The sequence below is a fragment of the Crocodylus porosus genome, unplaced genomic scaffold (assembly GCF_001723895.1).
Source record: "Crocodylus porosus isolate Cpor-Errol unplaced genomic scaffold, CroPor_comp1, whole genome shotgun sequence".
Lineage (NCBI taxonomy): Eukaryota > Metazoa > Chordata > Crocodylia > Crocodylidae > Crocodylus > Crocodylus porosus.
The window spans coordinates 30,360,765-30,378,569 of NW_017728907.1; the positions used below are offsets into that span (position 1 = coordinate 30,360,765).

Below are 17,805 nucleotides of genomic sequence, written 5' to 3' on the forward strand. Positions count from 1 at the left end.
GTCTACCACCACTCTCTGGGTATGACTCTCTAGCCAATTTGCCACCCACCAGACTGTATAATCATCCAAGTCACAGCCTCTTAATTTGTTCACCAGTATGGGGTGGGATACCATATTGAAGGCCTTCCTGAAGTCTAAGTAAATGATATCTACCCCTACTCTTGCATCCAGGTGTTTTGAAACCTAGTCATAAGAAACTAGATTAGTCAGGCATGTTCTACCTGCTATGAACCCATGCTGGTTTCCCCTCAGCATAATTTTTCTTGCTGGGCTCTCACATACATAAGCCTTAATAATCTTTTCAAAGACTTACCAAGGATCAAGGATAGAGGTGAAACTGACTGGCCTGTAGTTGCCTGGATCCTCCTTCCTCCCCTTCTTGAAAACAGGGACCACATTGGCTCTTTTACAGTCCTCCGGGACCTGGCCTGTGCGCCACAAGTGCTCAAATATTCTTGCCAGTGGCTGTGCAATGACATCAGCCAGTGCCTTTAGTACCCTCAGATGAAGCTCATCCAGGCCTGCCAACTTAAACGCATCCAGTCCTTCCAACTGACTTTGCACCATCTCAGGGTTAACATTTGGTAGTCTGGTGCCCTGCAGTTGCCTCTCTACGAGCCCATTGTGAGACTTGTTTTGCTCCTTGTTTTGGAACAGAGGCAAAGAACTCGTTGAGGAGTCCAGCCTTGTCCCCCGTCTGTCACCAATTGCTTTTGCCCATTCAGTAGTGGTCCTATACCACCCTGGGCCTTCCTTTTACTCCCTACATATCTGAAAAACAATTTTTGTTATCCTTAACTTGGGAAGCTATCCTCAGCTCCATGGTAGCTTTGGTCTTTTTAACTGCCTCCCTACAACTGCAAGCTGAGGAAGCCTCCTCTTTAGTAATTTCTCCCTGTTTCCACTGCTTATATGCCCCCCTTTTTGCCCTTAGGCTGCTCTGGATTTCTCTGGTCAGCCAAGGTCTAGCTTTGTTTTTTTAATCTCCTTTAACATAAAAAAAAAATACAAAAAACCATGCATATCCCTGAGTAGTAGCGTAAGTGAGGGTAAGTGAATGGAGCACCAGCGTTAGGTACCGATTTTGAAGGGACAGAGTAAAAGCAGCAGTTGCTGTCACTGCAGCTATCACTAGCCCAACGACAGGAACTGCTTGTTCTGCCTTAGCCTTTGAGATGTGCTAGGTGCTGTACCAACAAACAACAAAACAAGATCCCCAGACTACAACTTAAAATGAAAAGGGTAAGATAAAAGGGTTTAAACAAAAAATAAAAGGTGCTGAGCAGTGAAGTTTAGCACATATCCAGTTAATTAAACACCTACACTTACAAATCATCTTATACATAGTATAAACTATGCATGATATTAGTCCAAAGCCAAAATGCTGACAGTTTACCATACAGTTTATTACAATGGGCCCCAGGAGAGTTAACAGTATTTCAAGCCATGGTGATCCCATAGCTCAGCACTGTACCTCCCCTGTCCCCCACCCCGCAAAAAGATCTATGTGCTTAATAGCCCCCCCAGTCATGACTAGAACTGGAGATTCTTGTCATGAGTCCTGAGAAGTTCCAAAAATATACATGCAGATGAGATGCAGGGCCACCTGGTCCCACTTCATCTCATGGAGGGCAGGGCCACACTAATCATATATATCAGGCTGAGAGAGGGAGTAACACAGGAATTCTGCGTAAACTGCTTGGAGCCCTGTTTGGTAATGTTTGCCAAACAGTTAAGGCTGGTGAAAAAGTAGAAATAATTGGAAATGGGAAAGGAAGGTAGCTTGGCTGCGGGAGAGAAGAGGAAGTCAAAATGTATGCAGTGTAGTAGCTCACCATGACTAGAAAAAAAGTCTATGCTATGGGGAATGTGCTCAATAGGTGTTACCATATTTCTTATTTAAATGGGCTGTACTACTCTATCCTTATGGTAGGTTGTCCAACGTGAGCCATGTATGTTATAGTCCTGCTCAGTGTTGGCTACATTTAATCAACTTCATAGTTGGTTTCCATTACTGAGTACCTGCTGCTTTCGGTTAAGGATAAACAACATACTTAATATGGATTCCTTGTATGTGAACGTAACATGAAGGGTTTCCCCCCCTGCATGCTGATCAGGGGGAAATGTTTATCTTGTATTTAAGTAAATATAGTATTCTAAAGCTCTTACTGCAAAGCAAAAAGAGATCTCAGTAATAGTATTTTCTGAAATGTGTGAGAAACAAGAAGGTTCAGAAGATGAATAAGGCATCTGAACAGTTTGATTACCACACTGCACCTGAGGCATTTACCTGAATTAGAATTAGGGAGCAAAGAAATAACAGTAAAGAACAGGCTGTACACAAAAGGATCTTAAAAGGTTTACTTCAACAGAATAAAATCAGATGACTGTGAGGATGCAACATTTTAAATACAGAAAATGAACACAGTATAATGAATATTGTAATAAGGGATTCTTTTTTTCTGATCTAAAATAACTAATGTTCGTAAGTTCAATAATATTGACCTTTATAGCTTGCAGTTACTAAGGTAGCATGTTAGAATATTGAATCAGGCTTTAAAGACAAATATAGTCTTAAAAGAAAACAAGCCGCCCAAATTGGAGTTAGGAAGTGAGAATGTATATAGACATGTTTCCATGATAAAGTGTAATACATATTTTCTACGTTTAAATCAAATTAGCATTTGAGCATAATATTGAGTAGTACAACATTTATAAGACTAAGTGAAGACCAATTTCTAAGCAACTTTAATTACTCATTACTGTAAAGGGAATGACATTTAAATATTGCTTCCATCTGAAACATTTTAACTATCTTAGGGTACTATACAGCTGCTCTTCAAATGTTAAATATAATTTTTCTCTGAACTATTAAAAAGCCTCTCAAATTGTCACCTTCACAAATGACATCCATTTTCAGCCAAATGGAGACGCTTGGTTGAGATATACAAATTGAAATGAACGTCTATTGTTTTTTAATTGCATGTTTTTGTATGACAGCAAGTTTTGTAAATTCCTACAAGAGAGCAAAAAGCAAGGCTGCATCTTTCTGTAACTGTTCCTTTTTAAATCCAACTCTTTGTTCACTTTTCCTTGTTGCATCCCTTTTTCCTTATACTTCTTACCTTTTTTCTCAATAGTGTTCAATATAACAAAGAGCAACTCAGTACTGAACTGCAATTTGACACTACTCATATGGAGAGGCTAATAATAATCCCATGCAAGAAGGATATATATGCTTTGGCCTCAGTTTAAGAAATATTTTGTGCAGGTTTAAATTTAAGTACTTTAACTTTTTTTAACCACTGCAAGATTTCACTTACCTTCAATATAGCAGTTCATGTTAAGCACATACACAGGTACTTGATTTACTGGAAAAACTCAGAAGAAACATTTTTCCCTCTCAGAATTTGCCAAGTCATCCAAACTGAAATTTTTTTCAGTGAAATTCAAAAGGAAATCAATCAGGTCTCTGCCTTGTTTCAGAAGCATAACAAGTATATTGTGTGTCCTTGGCAGCAGCGGCGACCAGGACAGCAATACCATCAGCTGCCATTCTCATTTCCTCTTTTGAACTATTTTCCACCCCATCCAAACTGGTGTCTAGGGACTCACCCACCCCTAATTATGCCACTAGCTTCTTTCGTGACAGCTCACCTGCCCACCTCCGGAGGAGTTATCTGGTGAACTGCTGGAGAGCCTAGGCTTCTGGCTGCGGGGAAGCTCCAAACTGAGAGTTCAAAGAATTCTAGCTTGTAGCTCACCAGAAGCTCCAGTACCGAGAACAATCTTGCGATTGGGGTGTAGGGGCTTCTGCTACTTCCTACTACAGAAAATTTCAATAGCTTTGTTTTTCATTCTGAGTGAGAAGGAAACCAAGTTTGGAAATGCTGACATCCTTTACACAGCAGAATTATCTTTCTCTGCATAGTTCCAATACGTACTTTGCTGTACTCGATGGAGCCTTATGGTCTGACTCAAGCCCATGGAAATCCATGAGTCTTTTCAATTATTAAAAGAGATTTTGGGTCAGGCCATTAATATAAGCAGTCCATCTAATCCTAAAGTATAATGTATCCAGTTTTGTTCATTTAAACACAATAAGAGTCATGTAACACTTATCTTGGTCACACAGGAGGGGATGTAGTTTTATTAAGCATAACTTGGTTAATTTAAATCTTATGGGAATTACCTTGCCATTCTTTAACCAATCCACCTGGTGGAGAACTGCAGTCAGCCCTCTCCCATTCCAAATTTGGTCCCAGTCGATTCCTGGGATGAGGACCGAGAGAGAAAAGGATTCTTTGGTATGAGGAAAAGGATCATCTTCTCATTATAACAAATTCTTTGAGTCTCAATCCCTGTTTCTTAGCTTTTTAAAGACTGCCTTCCCCTAAATTCACTTCAAATTCCAAGTTATCAAGAAATTGGACCCCCTATGGCAGTGATACCTTGAGAACTTTTCAACTTTGATACGGGATGCCACACAGTATTAGCATTGTTAGTTGTGTAAACATGATTTGCAAGCTAAATCCAGAGATTTTAAACAGGAATCCATAATGTCAAAAACATTCTGACCAGCTGTGGTCTGAGCTCTTTGCAACAGAAAGAAATGCTCTAATATTTTTCTACAGTTACAAAATGAATGAAAACTAACAGCTGGCATTTCCTGAGGGGTGCCTTGAACTAAAAAAGCTTAGAATCACAATGCTATGGAAGGAGTACCAGCACTAGACACTTGCTACCAACCCTGTTGCAGTTGTTTCAACTTAACTTCTATACTTCCTGTTCTGCTTTAGAGAAGGCAGAAGCTCCATCTACTTAGCCATCTGCATAGTAACCTCAAGAGACCCTGACATCCTAGTTCCACTCTCTTCCCATAAGAAGAAGGCTCTGTCTGGCAGGATAGAAGAACATTTACCCCTAGAAATGCACTATGAGCCAGTGCCTGTTGACCTCCACTCAGCCCCCAGATTAAGTGATGTTCCCCTGCACCTTTCTAACCCAAGTGTAGGGGGATCCATGACTCCCATTTTCTCTCTGTTGGCTAAGCAAAGTACACCACCCCTTCAGGGAGTGTAATTTAGTGCTTGTAGACATTGTGGTATATCCCCAGTAACCACATTAGTATATCATACACAGTCACTTGCTCCAGTTACTGATTATACAAGGCCCTTTTTTTTTTCTTGTTTTAACAGGGAGAAGTGGGAAAGGAAGCACAGGGCAAACCAAAACCATATTAGTAGATAGTAACAGCAAAATTAGACAACAATAAAAGATATATGGAAGCCAATTTCTTACTTTATGAAAAACACATCTATGTATTATCTTGCAGGCCTTCCAGAAGGCTAGACTTACAAAAACATATGCATATTATTGCAGTATATATTGTAGGTATTATGAGACATAATAAAGTGATAATATTTCCTTATGTTTAATTTACTGCCAGGAAATCAAATGAGTAATACAAATCCTTATTTCGAGTGCCAGAATGGTCTGAGCCTGACGCTTCTAATAGCTCATCTTTACATGAAAGCCAGTTATGACACTGCTAACGGAAAACATTTTGTGTGTCAAATCTTTTTTGCTTAGAAACAATAATAAATGTTGTAATCTTTCAGTTATTATTTTATGTGCCATTTATATTGCATTATGTTTCAAACAGTAAAATTGCACAAAAAGTCACCTATTTAGCTAAAAAAGTCAAGCAACTGAAAGTTAGGAAATGTAATATTTCTGCCCCTTTGCATGACCAAACTGTGCATTTATTAAGGCCATGTCCTGTGGAAAAAAATGCTGTGACGTTTATAAGCACATATTTTCATAATACATCCATAAAAAGAGGAAGAATCTAAGGTTGTACTGATAACCATAAATCTGCATTTACTAAGTTTTCTGCTAATCCTAGAAGAGGCATGTTTGGGTACCAACTCCCTCCATTCCCAAGAGGAAAGTGGGTGTGGGAGAGAAAAAACTGAGTTGTACTGAGCTCTTTCCCACTCTCCATGAGGTCCTTCAGCATACAACACCCAGCCCAATAATGCTTACTCCCATTGGAAAAATCAGCTTTTCTCCTCCTACCAGCTTCTGTAGTTACTCATGTAGCTCAAGTGGCAACTCATGTTTTATACAGGTCCAAGAGGAGAACCTAGCTTGGGTCTCTCCTGGATACAGGTACCCTTAACAGGTCTCAGTCATTCCCAGTACAGCATCAGCTGTTGCTGTTGTGGTGGCAATACAGATGAGCATCTGAATGTTTGTGCTTAATTATTATCTTGGTAGGATTCTACAAAATTCCCAAAGAATATACACACAAAAATGTGGTGGCTTAAATTTATGTATCAACAAGGTAAACTGAATTTCTAGGAACACAGAAAGCATCTGCCTGGCAAAAGTGTGCTTCTCCTGCCAAACACCAAAGGCCTGCTGCAAACCACAGAGGTGTGAACTCTACTTAAACAGTCCTAAGAATATTTTATAAAGGAAATATTAAAACACTTAAATATATAGGTTGCTACCAGTTCGCCTCATAACACACAAACCTCCGCACATGCACACACATACTTTCCAACTTTTGTTGTAAAACAGACAGCAATGCTTCGCACCCTACAAAATATGCACATACCCTTTACATAACTTTTTCTTGCTTTTCTGAATTTTAGTTAAGCTATTTAAAATTATGTACTCCCTACTCCTCTATCAAAGGGCAAATACCTGAACACTTCTACAGCTAATGCATACCACAGATCACACATACTACACTTCTGTGCCCTCAACTTGCCCTCCTTCCACACAACTGTTTACAAGACTTCCTCCTTTGAATAATTAATATACATTGCAAATATCTGGAGTAATACAATGTTGTATTAAAAAGGCTAGAAGGATGATGCTAGAAAGTTGCCCTTACCCTAAAAAAAATACGGTTGTGCAATGCTATCTGAGGTTTACTTTGTCTTAGTTACATAGCTGCATTACATTACATCAGTTTTATATTACTGCTATTGTCAGCACTATATCTGTGTATGCCTGTGGCTAGAGAGAAGAGAGGATGATGCAGCTAATCTTTACATTCCTGAGCTTTTGTGGGTATGTAATCCTAACTGAGTCATAATAACATTTTATATATATTCATTTTGTAGGGTTTTTGTAAATGCTAGATTAGAGGCAAGATGGTACCTTTCTGACTGGGTAAAAGAAGAGTTGCTGCTTACAATCATGTGTGTGCCAGTAGCAGACAGTTAATTTCTGGACTATAGAAGCTGAGATATAACTATTGACAGAGAAAGTTTTATACATGTCATAAAATGTTATCCTTATTATTTAAATTATTTTATTGACCTGCATGACTGGTGTATACTAGCTGTATCAGACAGCTAACAATGACGACCCAAAAATCTACACAAAAAGCTACATACTGTATCAGATATACTTAATCTGCCCCATACTACAAAAGACTGGATTGAATGAGACAAATTTTAAAAAGAAAGTAATTTATAAGATTTCTATAAAAAGTAAATAAAGATAAAACCAAATTAAAAAGATTTTAAAATTCAAAGGCCATGGGAACAAGAATGGTAAAATTTCATAAACCTTAACAAACTGTCCCTAAAAAATTTCCAAAATTTTTGCCTAACTTTAAGCCCAATTTAGAATTCTCCCCTAAAATGTTGTTACTAGGCATTTAATATAAATGTCAACTTGTAAGAAGATGCTTTAAAAATGTCCAAGAATCCATTTAATCCTACCTTTCTATAAAACCTCATTTTGTTTCCTTGCCTAAAGAACATGTGACCTCTTTAGTCATGACTTTGCTGGAAGTGTTCCAGTTATATGGGCATACCTTCCTAAAGTAGGCAAGGAAATGAGCATTCCTTGTATATAGCTCGAGACCTTGTTTTTGTCAGAGGAACTTATAACATTTAATTGGGATAGGGCCCATATTGATTCAACATTACATCCTGAAAGATTTATGTACTTACCAGATCCTTTTCTGCCTTTTTATTGGATAAAGCATCGACTTTGGACTCAAGCTCTACTTGAATTTGGTCTCGTCTTTTCAAAACACCCTTAATATTAAAACAGTAAAAAAGGTAAATAACATTAACGTGTAATAATCTGCTTATGAAAACATCAAGAGCATTTAAGAAGTTAAAGAATGTGTACCTTATGCTTTGAACAGACCTCTCATATTTAAGGATTTTGGTCTGATGCAATTACTTTCTTTATAAATAACTTTAAAAGTATGTACTTCAGATTTATTTAAATTACCCTATTTTTTTTTCTTGAAAGGTCTGGTAGGGGTCTTACCAGAACTGACAGCAATATCACAAGACTATGCTAAGTATGTTATAGAGCATCAACCCATGGAATATTCATAGTATTTTTAATTCCTTAAAGTATGTAATAATGATTTAGAGACAGAGAATTCCTAGCAATAAAGGAAATAATTCAGTAATAACTTCACTTGAATAAATATAGCATCACTCAAGTAAAACAGTATCTCGGATGCTATATAAAATATGTGCAGCCTTACAGCTTTACTATTAATTTGTATGTGCCAAAGTTAGTTTAGAGCATCAACCCATGGAATATTCATAGTATTTTTAATTCCTTAAAGTATGTAATAATGATTTAGAGACACTGAATTCCTAGCAATAAAGGAAATAATTCAGTAATAACTTCACTTGAATAAATATAGCATCACTCAAGTAAAACAGTATCTCGGATGCTATATAAAATATGTGCAGCCTTACAGCTTTACTATTAATTTGTATGTGCCAAAGTTAGTTTATGACAAAGGCAAGGGATATTTGGTGCAAGAGGAGGAGCAGTAATCTCCATTATCTGAAAATAATCAGACGTTAACAAGCCTGTTCTTAAATTAAATCCAACTCATCAGCTACTGGATTCCTAGAAATGAAAAAAAGGGAGTGAGCTTTGTCCGTTACACTGTAAGTATTGTGACATGAATTATATTCCCAACTCTGCTATTTTGCTAAGTGACCTAGTCTTAGTCTGTGACTAAGATGTTGCTTATCCTACAGAAGTACTGCAAGACACTGTTTTTTTTAGGAATACTCAGAAACAGAAAAGTATGTTAGTACAAATTTCAGAACTTCTTGTTAGTGATAATTACTTATATTATCCTTGTTGCAACAGGTTTTACTAGTTAATTAAAATATGGTTTGAGATTTTTAATATTTGCTTTTAGTGTAGGACACGTTGAGACAATGTACAGAATAACTAGTTCCAATTCTGGTTTTCTTTAAGTACACCAAGTGCCAAAAGACTAATTTTTTTTAATGTTGAAAAGGAAATTCCTACCACCCTGCCTAGAAACCATCACAAAACACCTATATAAGCTAGTCTTTAAAAAAGCTAACATGGTACTTTTATAGAATAGTTGGTAAACTTTTTTGATCAGTTATGAGTAATACAACAGTAATTCGTACTGAATAGTAAGTTTATCTCCTGTTAAATGTACTGTTTGTTTATAAATAGAAAAAGTAGTTCTAATAAAAGAAGTAAAGCAAATAGTTCTGGAATAATATTCTTTACATCACTGAATTATTTTTGCCTTTTACCCCCTCTTTTTCTGTATTTAAAAATACCATAGACACCATTAACAATGATTATTTGCCAATTCTTATTACAAATATGTATTTTAGGTATAAAGTAAAACTAATAATTACAATACTAATATGCAACATCTTTGGGTTAGGTCTGGCTTTTTAATAATGAACACAAGAACTATTCATTATTTTGTGCTTTTAAAATATGAAATCAATAAAAAACATAAGTTAAATATATGAATATAGCATTATGATTTTATAATTACTCTGGTGGAACCTCTGAGCAATAACAGGTCCCTCAAAGAGCAGTACTCTGACCCGAAACAAATTTCTAATTCTCTCTACAAAGGACAAATTTAGAGAAGATGGCTCTACTATAGCTGTCTCCACTCTCAGTCAAACAGGAGGGGGTCCAGCCAAAATGCAAAGATTTTTGCTCTAAAACCTCCTGAAGATGCTCCTGCATTTGTTTTCTCAGTTCAGAATTTCCAAAGCTAAAAAATACAAGGATTAAGCCCCCTCCTTGGCTAAGACTTTGCTTACGTGTACACGGTTATTGGTGTTGCCATGCCTCAGAAAACCATTTTTCCCAAGGTGTGGCTGACAGATGCACATTTAGTCTGTTTCTCGCTATCCTGTTCAGGATGCAAAACATAGGAAAGGGGAGAGGGGGACAGAGACAAAATAAAGTGAATGAATGGCAAGGTCCTGGAAAGGAATAAGGGAAGAAGCAGCCAAATGATGAACTGTTCTCTTCCCCTAAGGCATCACAACAGTCTAATGTTGTGCAGGAAGGGTTGCACCAAGCTAATGAAGGTAAATCAACTAACGAAGAGTCTGAAAGCAATTGTAATTCAAGAAGTGTGTGCAAAGGGCCTCAATTATTCTGTTTGACCACAGAAGCCTCCCCCCCAGCTCTTTAGGCAGGACCAAGAAGAAGGCCAGCAGAGATGAGACAAACTGAAGAGGACAACACCTGGCTCAATGTAACATATCTAAATTGAAGTTAAATCTGGGCAGGTTACTGGAAACAGCTTTTTCAGTTTGCAAAGTAAGACTCAAGATGGAGGATTGTAGGTAACAATCTTACCAGCCTTTCAAATACGATAACAGCTACCTGACAGGCCAAAGAGAATACAAGACCTAGGGGCTTGAAGACATATGGGATAAGGGACTTTAGTATTGTCCTAGGGTAAAGACCAGTTTATTCACTTTGTAGTAGTAACCGGTATGCAGGCTTGTGTTCTGAATGCACAGGCCACTCACTGTTGGTCTTCTGTGACCTCAGTGTAGAGTCATTCCTTCTGTTCCAGGTGACTCTGAATTTCCTTCTGTGTCTAAGCTTTAAGATCCCTCCACCGGCCACTAAATGTGTCCAGATGGTAGCTGTCATGGAAAGTTCAGGAGGCCGTGACCATCAGCGGGGGAATTCCTGTGAGGCGTGGGGAACGGAGGTCCCCAGTTGAGGGAGCTGGCTGTAACTGAGGAGAGGCTGACCCCAAGAGTTTCACAGGAATTTTTTATGAGGGCTAGATGGAAGTCTAAATGTTGGATAAGGATTTTATCAGTTTTGTTTTACCATACTCCGTTGTAAAATGATTTTATTGCTTTTTTTCTTCGTTATGCCATTTGTTTTTTTCATCGTTGTGCCATTTGTCTTGTAATAAGCTCTTTTGTTTTTATGACACTTTTGCAGTGTGCCTGTGGTAAACTGTGATTTCTGGCATACTCATTCAGCAGATTAGGGAACCAACAGCCTTACACAAACCCAGGGCCCATCTTTGAGAGCACCCCAACACCTTAAGGTTTTGTCACAGTGGTTTGTACTAAATGCAAATTAGCAGATCATTGGCTGAATTATCCAACTGATCAGCACACAGCATAATGCCATGTTGACAGTTCACTCTACTAGGATCATCCTGATTACAATTACAGGTTTATATTCTTTGCAATGTAATGTGCTCTCAGGAGATGACTCTTTCCAAAGGGAGCTTTATCAGAGTCTCCTGGATATACAAAATGTTATTAATTCCAACTAAGGCCAGGAGAAAACCTTGTCCTATACACTTCTTTACTACCAAGCTTTTAAGTTTCTCCAGCAGTATGTCCCTGAAATGATTCATGCTCTATTGAGCAAGAGGGGGGTTTTCCTGGGAGATAAAGGTTTTCCAAGGTCTCTCACCAATGGGAGAACCTATAAAAACAAACAACCCCTCCCCCCCCACTGTAAGGTCCTTAAATGGAACGGAGTGCATGGTGCCAAGGAAAACACTGTTTATGTGGGACACACATGGCAAAACTGGAAGTTGGTTGCCATTCTGGAAAATGGCTGTCAGGGTTCAAAAATATTTCCTTGAAAGGAAAAACATTGTCCCCATTTCTGTATCAGCCACCAGTTGGGAAGAAAAAAAGATATGAATTGGTGTTTCTTGAACCCTTTGCAATACAGGACAACTGTTCTCTACTAGCATGTAGAGCTTGAATAAGATGAGATAACTGTTTAGACGGAAAAGGATGGACGACTTTTAATATTGCTGTTATAAGAAATGGAAGGACGAAAACTGAAGGTGAATCATCAGAGCAAATGAAAATCACTGATTTGAATTGGACACTTCTTGCCTGATTAACAAGGGAGAAACAACAAAACCTAATAATGTCATGCTAGCAGGCAGTGACCCCAGGGGAAATCACTACTGACTTTTTTTTTAAGGATGTATGAATGAGATAGCTTGGGTAGAGAAGCAGTGCATTAACTTGGTGTTCAACATGGGCTAAACAGGAAAAAAATTAATACAATTAATACAAAAGCACCTATATACAAAGCAAATGTTCTCTGCAAAGGTCACTGCATTCATCAGAATGTATAAGCCTTATGTGGTCTTACCATTAATATGTCACTGTAGAGAATATATTCGTGTATAACAGGCAACAGGTTTTCTGAAAGTCCAGTCATCCGTTTCTCAGTAGCTTTGCAGCACTTGTCGATACAGTTCGCAACACCTTTTAAGGAGTCCACTAGATCTTCTTCTGATGCAGACCAGAGAGTGTGGATTGGGCCATATTCTTTCATTTCATGAAAATAATCTTAATGAAGATAAGAGCATATTAGTGTTCAAATCAGTAAGACCTAAGTGATATAAAGTGCACTTATAGATGTATCGTATAAAAAGATACAAGCTGTAACTAGGGTTTTGAAATATGCTGAATGATTCCATAAAAGAGAGGTTTCATAACACCTCTTTTTTTGTTTTTACTCATTAAGCCATAATAAATCAAAATGTTGCTAAAAATCTATAAGAAAAAATAATAATTTTGAAAGAGGAAAAATACTGCATATAGACACAACAGGTTTACCGGCAGAACTTAAGCAACATTCCAGAGATGTTATCAATTGTAGTAGTATTCCTCAATTTAAATATATAGATAGTATCTCAAAAACAATTTCTACTTTTATAATCCAAAATCAGCATGTAAATAGCTAATGTATTAACTCAGAGAATAGGGTCCAGAACCCACTCAGAAAATCATGTCATTTTAGTAATGTAAAGCTTTGTTAAAGGAAATATTTGGTGCAGTACAAGCAAGTGGAGTATGGGGGCAAAGACATAGCCAAGAGCTTGTGGATCTTTACAAACACCTGATGTTTTAAGCAAGATAAAAGCATGGAGAATAAAATGGTTACAGCATACTGCATGAATTGATAAGACAAAGCATGTGAGGGGTATCAGACCTCAAGCTAAATGAAAGCAAAGATGGAAAGACAACATAAAAACTGATCAGGAGCAGAGGGACAAAGATGCAACAAGGTGAAAGGAGATTGCACAAGACAGGAGAAAAGCTCCTTGAGGCCTGTGAAACCAGAGAGAGAGAGAAAATAACTCAATGTAAGGAAGGTAAAATTTGACTTTATACTATATGTTGACAATATTAGTGTTCAAGTGTTAAAACTGCTACCTAACATGGGATAAGGTCCCCATGACTCTAACACCACTTTGTAATTAGAGTCTACTCCACCAGGTTTCACTGCCCCTCCAGTTTCAGTGTCCCTTGTGATTTGGTTGCAGCAGAACTTATACCAAAGAAACATCCTACAAACAATCATAAAACAGCTATGTAGGATGGGAAAAGTAATGCTTATTTTAAGCTTAGCTGATCAAAAAAGCCTCTGGAAACTTTAACTAAGACACCTAGAGGGGGCATAGAACTAGCAGGAAGTATCACGGCTGGATGACTAACAATGGTTTAACTACCATGACAGCAGCTTTGCAGAGCATGAGTGGTCTGCAGATCACTGTTTGGAAAATCTGGAAAGAAGATATATCTGGCAATACATGAGAGCACATTACACTCCACGAAGTTCTCTCACAGGTATTTTGGCACTAGTGCTTTAGTTGTATACCCAAGAACTTCTTACTATATGCCAACTACTTCCACTGGAGTGAACTGTTAAGGTAAAAAAAAGGAATCCTTTTGATGAACATGTATTTAATTTATGCCAACAAACCCCAACCTAGTCAGAACATGCTGAGATCTGGAGCGACAGAATACTGTAAGCTGAAGCAGACAAAGCCTTAGTTATTATTGAACACAGTGCAGCTCTTCAAAGTAGTTTTTACATGTGAGAAAAATCCCTAAAGCACTGACCAGTGGGATTTGAAACACAAGGCCAGTGTGAGATCAAATTCAAGTTCAGAAAGTTTATAATGTAAATCTCTATAAAGGTATGCAAACTGCTGTTCCTTTCAGAACAATGAGAGTTTAAGATTATGAGAAAAGTAACCTTCTTATCAAGGGAAATTCAAACAAGCAGACAGTTCCAAGAACCCATGACAAAGGTTATGGCCAACAGGAAAGCTAACATTTTTAAAAATTCTGTTTACTGTGGCAGAATACAAGATACCGAATCAAACAAAAGATACAAAAGAACAGACATTGTGGGATTCAGACTGTCTGAGATTCAGACAATCCTGAATCTGAATTCAGTATCTGAATCAGAATACCAGTAGGAAACAAATGCTTGTACTTCAATTTGCATACAAATCTAATGTCCATATAAGTTTTTTTCCCAATTAACACAGTGAAAAGACAGCCAGACTTCTACATTCTCTTAAGTGTTGGCTTCACACAGGAGAAGTTAAATGAAAAGTTAACTCCCCCACCCCATTAGTGCCTCAGTCATACTGATTCTGACAGAGCAAAGTCTGGGGGAACCCAATATTGAGCAAAAAACAGTGATGTTAACAAAAAGTTATTTTCCTTTTTCTTTCCTGAAAGATGAGCGTTGCACTTCTTGCACCTATCCTGCCACCTTCAAGCCAATGAAGGTTACAAGATGTGAATCTTTGCACGTCTGCATGTTGATCTATCTCAGGAGGCCACAAGGATGAAGAATTACAAGAAAACAGAATAAAAAATACAAATTTCTTGTCCTGTTTTTTCTCTCTCTTGCTAGAAACCAATGGTTGATTTAATGAAACTAATTTTTCTTCTCACAGAAAATCATTAGTAATTAGTCAAGTAAATTAAAAAACCAGGTTCATTGTTCATACTTACCCCTTTCTTCCTTATAAATTCTGTGGGATATTTTGTCCAGCAAATTTATTTTCTGAGTAAATATTTCCATGTAGTCATTCATTTCCATAAATATTTCAGGACGATTTTTAACTCCTCCTCTTACCGAGGAGGCTACAGCTCTTACAGTTTGTCCCATTCTGCTAAACAAACCAGGGCCCTGCTTCTTGTGAGATGACAGTTCCTAAAAATGTAACATGCAATATGTATTTTGAAGTTCTCTTCTCTCTTCTATTTAAAAGCAAATTTTAAAAAATATACAGGCTTTCATAAAATAGACTATTTTAAGTATCTAAATGCTAGATTTTATAGTAATATTTTGAGCTATGTAGTATTTATAGGCATTTTAACTTGGACACAGTTGGTATATATTCACTTATATCTACTAGAAGCTGCATAGACAAATGTAACCATTCTGTGCCACAGGCTGGCAACACTTTCCTGAAGCCAGTAATATGATAGAGTGTAGAAGAAAAAGACAAGATGGCAGATAACCTTTCCCCTTTTGATCTTTAGGGCAAGTCAGTCAGCAGGCAATACAGCCCGGGGGTGGACGGGGAGTAATATGTTCAGGGAGGGGCCATTCAGAGAGGAAATGTATGTTTTTATGGGTAGAAGTAAACTGCATTTTTATTCTTCCTGTCCCCTCCATTTCTATAAAATTGCTAGTGTAGATTTTGATGTACTAGAGATCCACTTTTTGACCACAAAATCCTTGTATTATTTTCTAGCTCATACATTTTGTAAAGGTTCAGTGGGAAAATAAATGCAGAATCACTGGCTGCATTCTCAATTATAATTTTTTTAAATAAGAGCAAAAAAAGGAGAACAATGTAAAAAAAATGTTTAAAATACTATGTTATATAATCCTGGACACTTACATGGATAACAGGAACATCCAGAGTTAGTATAGTAAGAATAACAAAAAAGACATAAAAGACATGTCATGTTTCAGCACATAAAACAATCTAAAGCATAGTAGAATGGAGCCTTCTTTACTGGCAAGCAATTCCTTAATTGACCACTGTAACTTATTAAGATCTTTTACTAATGGCAGATTTTGTATTATAACTAGCCACCACTAGAGAGAAGACCCTGAAATTGGCAAATATTCACTCATTTGTTCTAGTACTGTAATCAATGATTTCCAAATTTTTCAGTTAGAAAATCAGATTTTACCCAAGCTTGTGCAGTAAGAAAAATTTTGAAATCTTCATTAAAAGTTAAAGTTGGATGATCAGCAATTCTGCTTAAAAATTTCTGCAGTGCTCTTCTTCGAGTCTCAATGAACTCTTCACTAAATCTCTCCACCATTCCTTTCATTATAAATTTTTCAGGCAATGGCTAAGGAAAAAAGAAACAAATATATATAATATTGCACAACTTTACATATGAGGCATATTACAATAGTTCTCCTAGCTATAATACTAGAGACACAGCTTTTAAAATTTACTATGTAAAAATCCCAGCCCTTAGAAAACTAAGGCAGTCAACAGTGTTATAATCATGATTCGCCAACAGACAGTTAATCAAGATAAAGCTACAACTAGGAAAAAAGTATGGGGAAGAGAGAGCCTAATTTGTCAATGAACTATGTGCCTCTACAAAAAGAATAATCAAACTATACTAGCTACTTAAAGTTTGTTAGACTCTAGAACCCTGATAGTCTCTCCTTCAGCTCTGGACAAATAAACAGAAGCATCTTAAATAAATAAGATAATGCAAAAATATAGCAAACCAACAGGAATAATCAATGTTGGATGCGCTTCTTCAAGTCTACTCTTCAACCAAAGGAAATCTTGGTATCGTCTTCGAACTTCATATTCACTTGAGTCAAATTCACTACGAGATGTCTGAAAACCATAACAAAAAATTAAGATAGAAAAGCTAAGAGTAATTAAAAATTGAAAAATTCTAATAGCAATTTAATACTGTAAGCGGTGATACAAATAAAACGTTTGAAAGGAAAGTGCACTTGTATTGTGAAAAGGTAAGTATAAAACGGTGCAAATGGAGTGACTTGTAATGTTTCAATTACTACCTTTATGCAAGCTTTTCTTTCCAATAACCAAAGTGCTTTTGAACTAGGTTATTCTCTTTCAAGTGGTTATGAAGCTGAATGTAAGAAAACACTATCTTTTAGCATTTTGAGGGTATGGACAAATGTACTTTTTAACAGCTTTAAAAGTATAAAAGAGCTGCCCCTCAGGAGAACACAACAGATGTTACATATGCATGATCCTGAAGTGATACAATTTGGCTTAACTATACTAACTTTGACTTGAATGACTCAAAACTAAAGTTTGAGTTGTTTTGCTACACTTCTGTTACTAAAGAATCACGGAAACAACAGCTACAACATAAAATCTTATATCAGTATCATTTTATAGGCATGCAATTGTTACATTTGTCTATACCCCAAATAAACTGGACTAGCTGAAGCATGCCTGTAAGACCTGCTGATATCACAGAATCATAGAAAATTCGGGTTGGAAGTATTTAACCAACCCCCCTGCTCAAAGCAAAACCATCCCCTGTGTAGGGGGTTAGACTAGATGACTTCCTGAGGTCTCTTTCAACCCAAATATCAGTAATGTACTCACATGTCCCCCTCTTATTTTTTCTTTTTTGAAGCCTGAATGATAATTTCTGAATGCTTTGG

The 17,805-nt window shown here is 37.1% G+C and overlaps 1 protein-coding gene across 2 annotated transcripts in view; it reads right to left on the reverse strand.

Moving 5' to 3' along the window:
- The window catches only part of SNX7 (sorting nexin 7), a 66,151-nt gene that overhangs the window by 30,787 nt on the left and 17,559 nt on the right, over window positions 1-17,805 (reverse strand). For both annotated transcript variants that reach the window (XM_019531046.1, XM_019531045.1), the window contains exons 3-7: window positions 16,886-16,996; window positions 16,323-16,487; window positions 15,126-15,327; window positions 12,457-12,656; window positions 7,980-8,066 (exon numbers count right to left, since the gene is read on the reverse strand). In XM_019531046.1, the coding sequence (XP_019386591.1) occupies window positions 7,980-8,066; window positions 12,457-12,656; window positions 15,126-15,327; window positions 16,323-16,487; window positions 16,886-16,996 (765 nt within the window). The remainder of the gene's footprint in view (window positions 1-7,979; window positions 8,067-12,456; window positions 12,657-15,125; window positions 15,328-16,322; window positions 16,488-16,885; window positions 16,997-17,805) is intronic.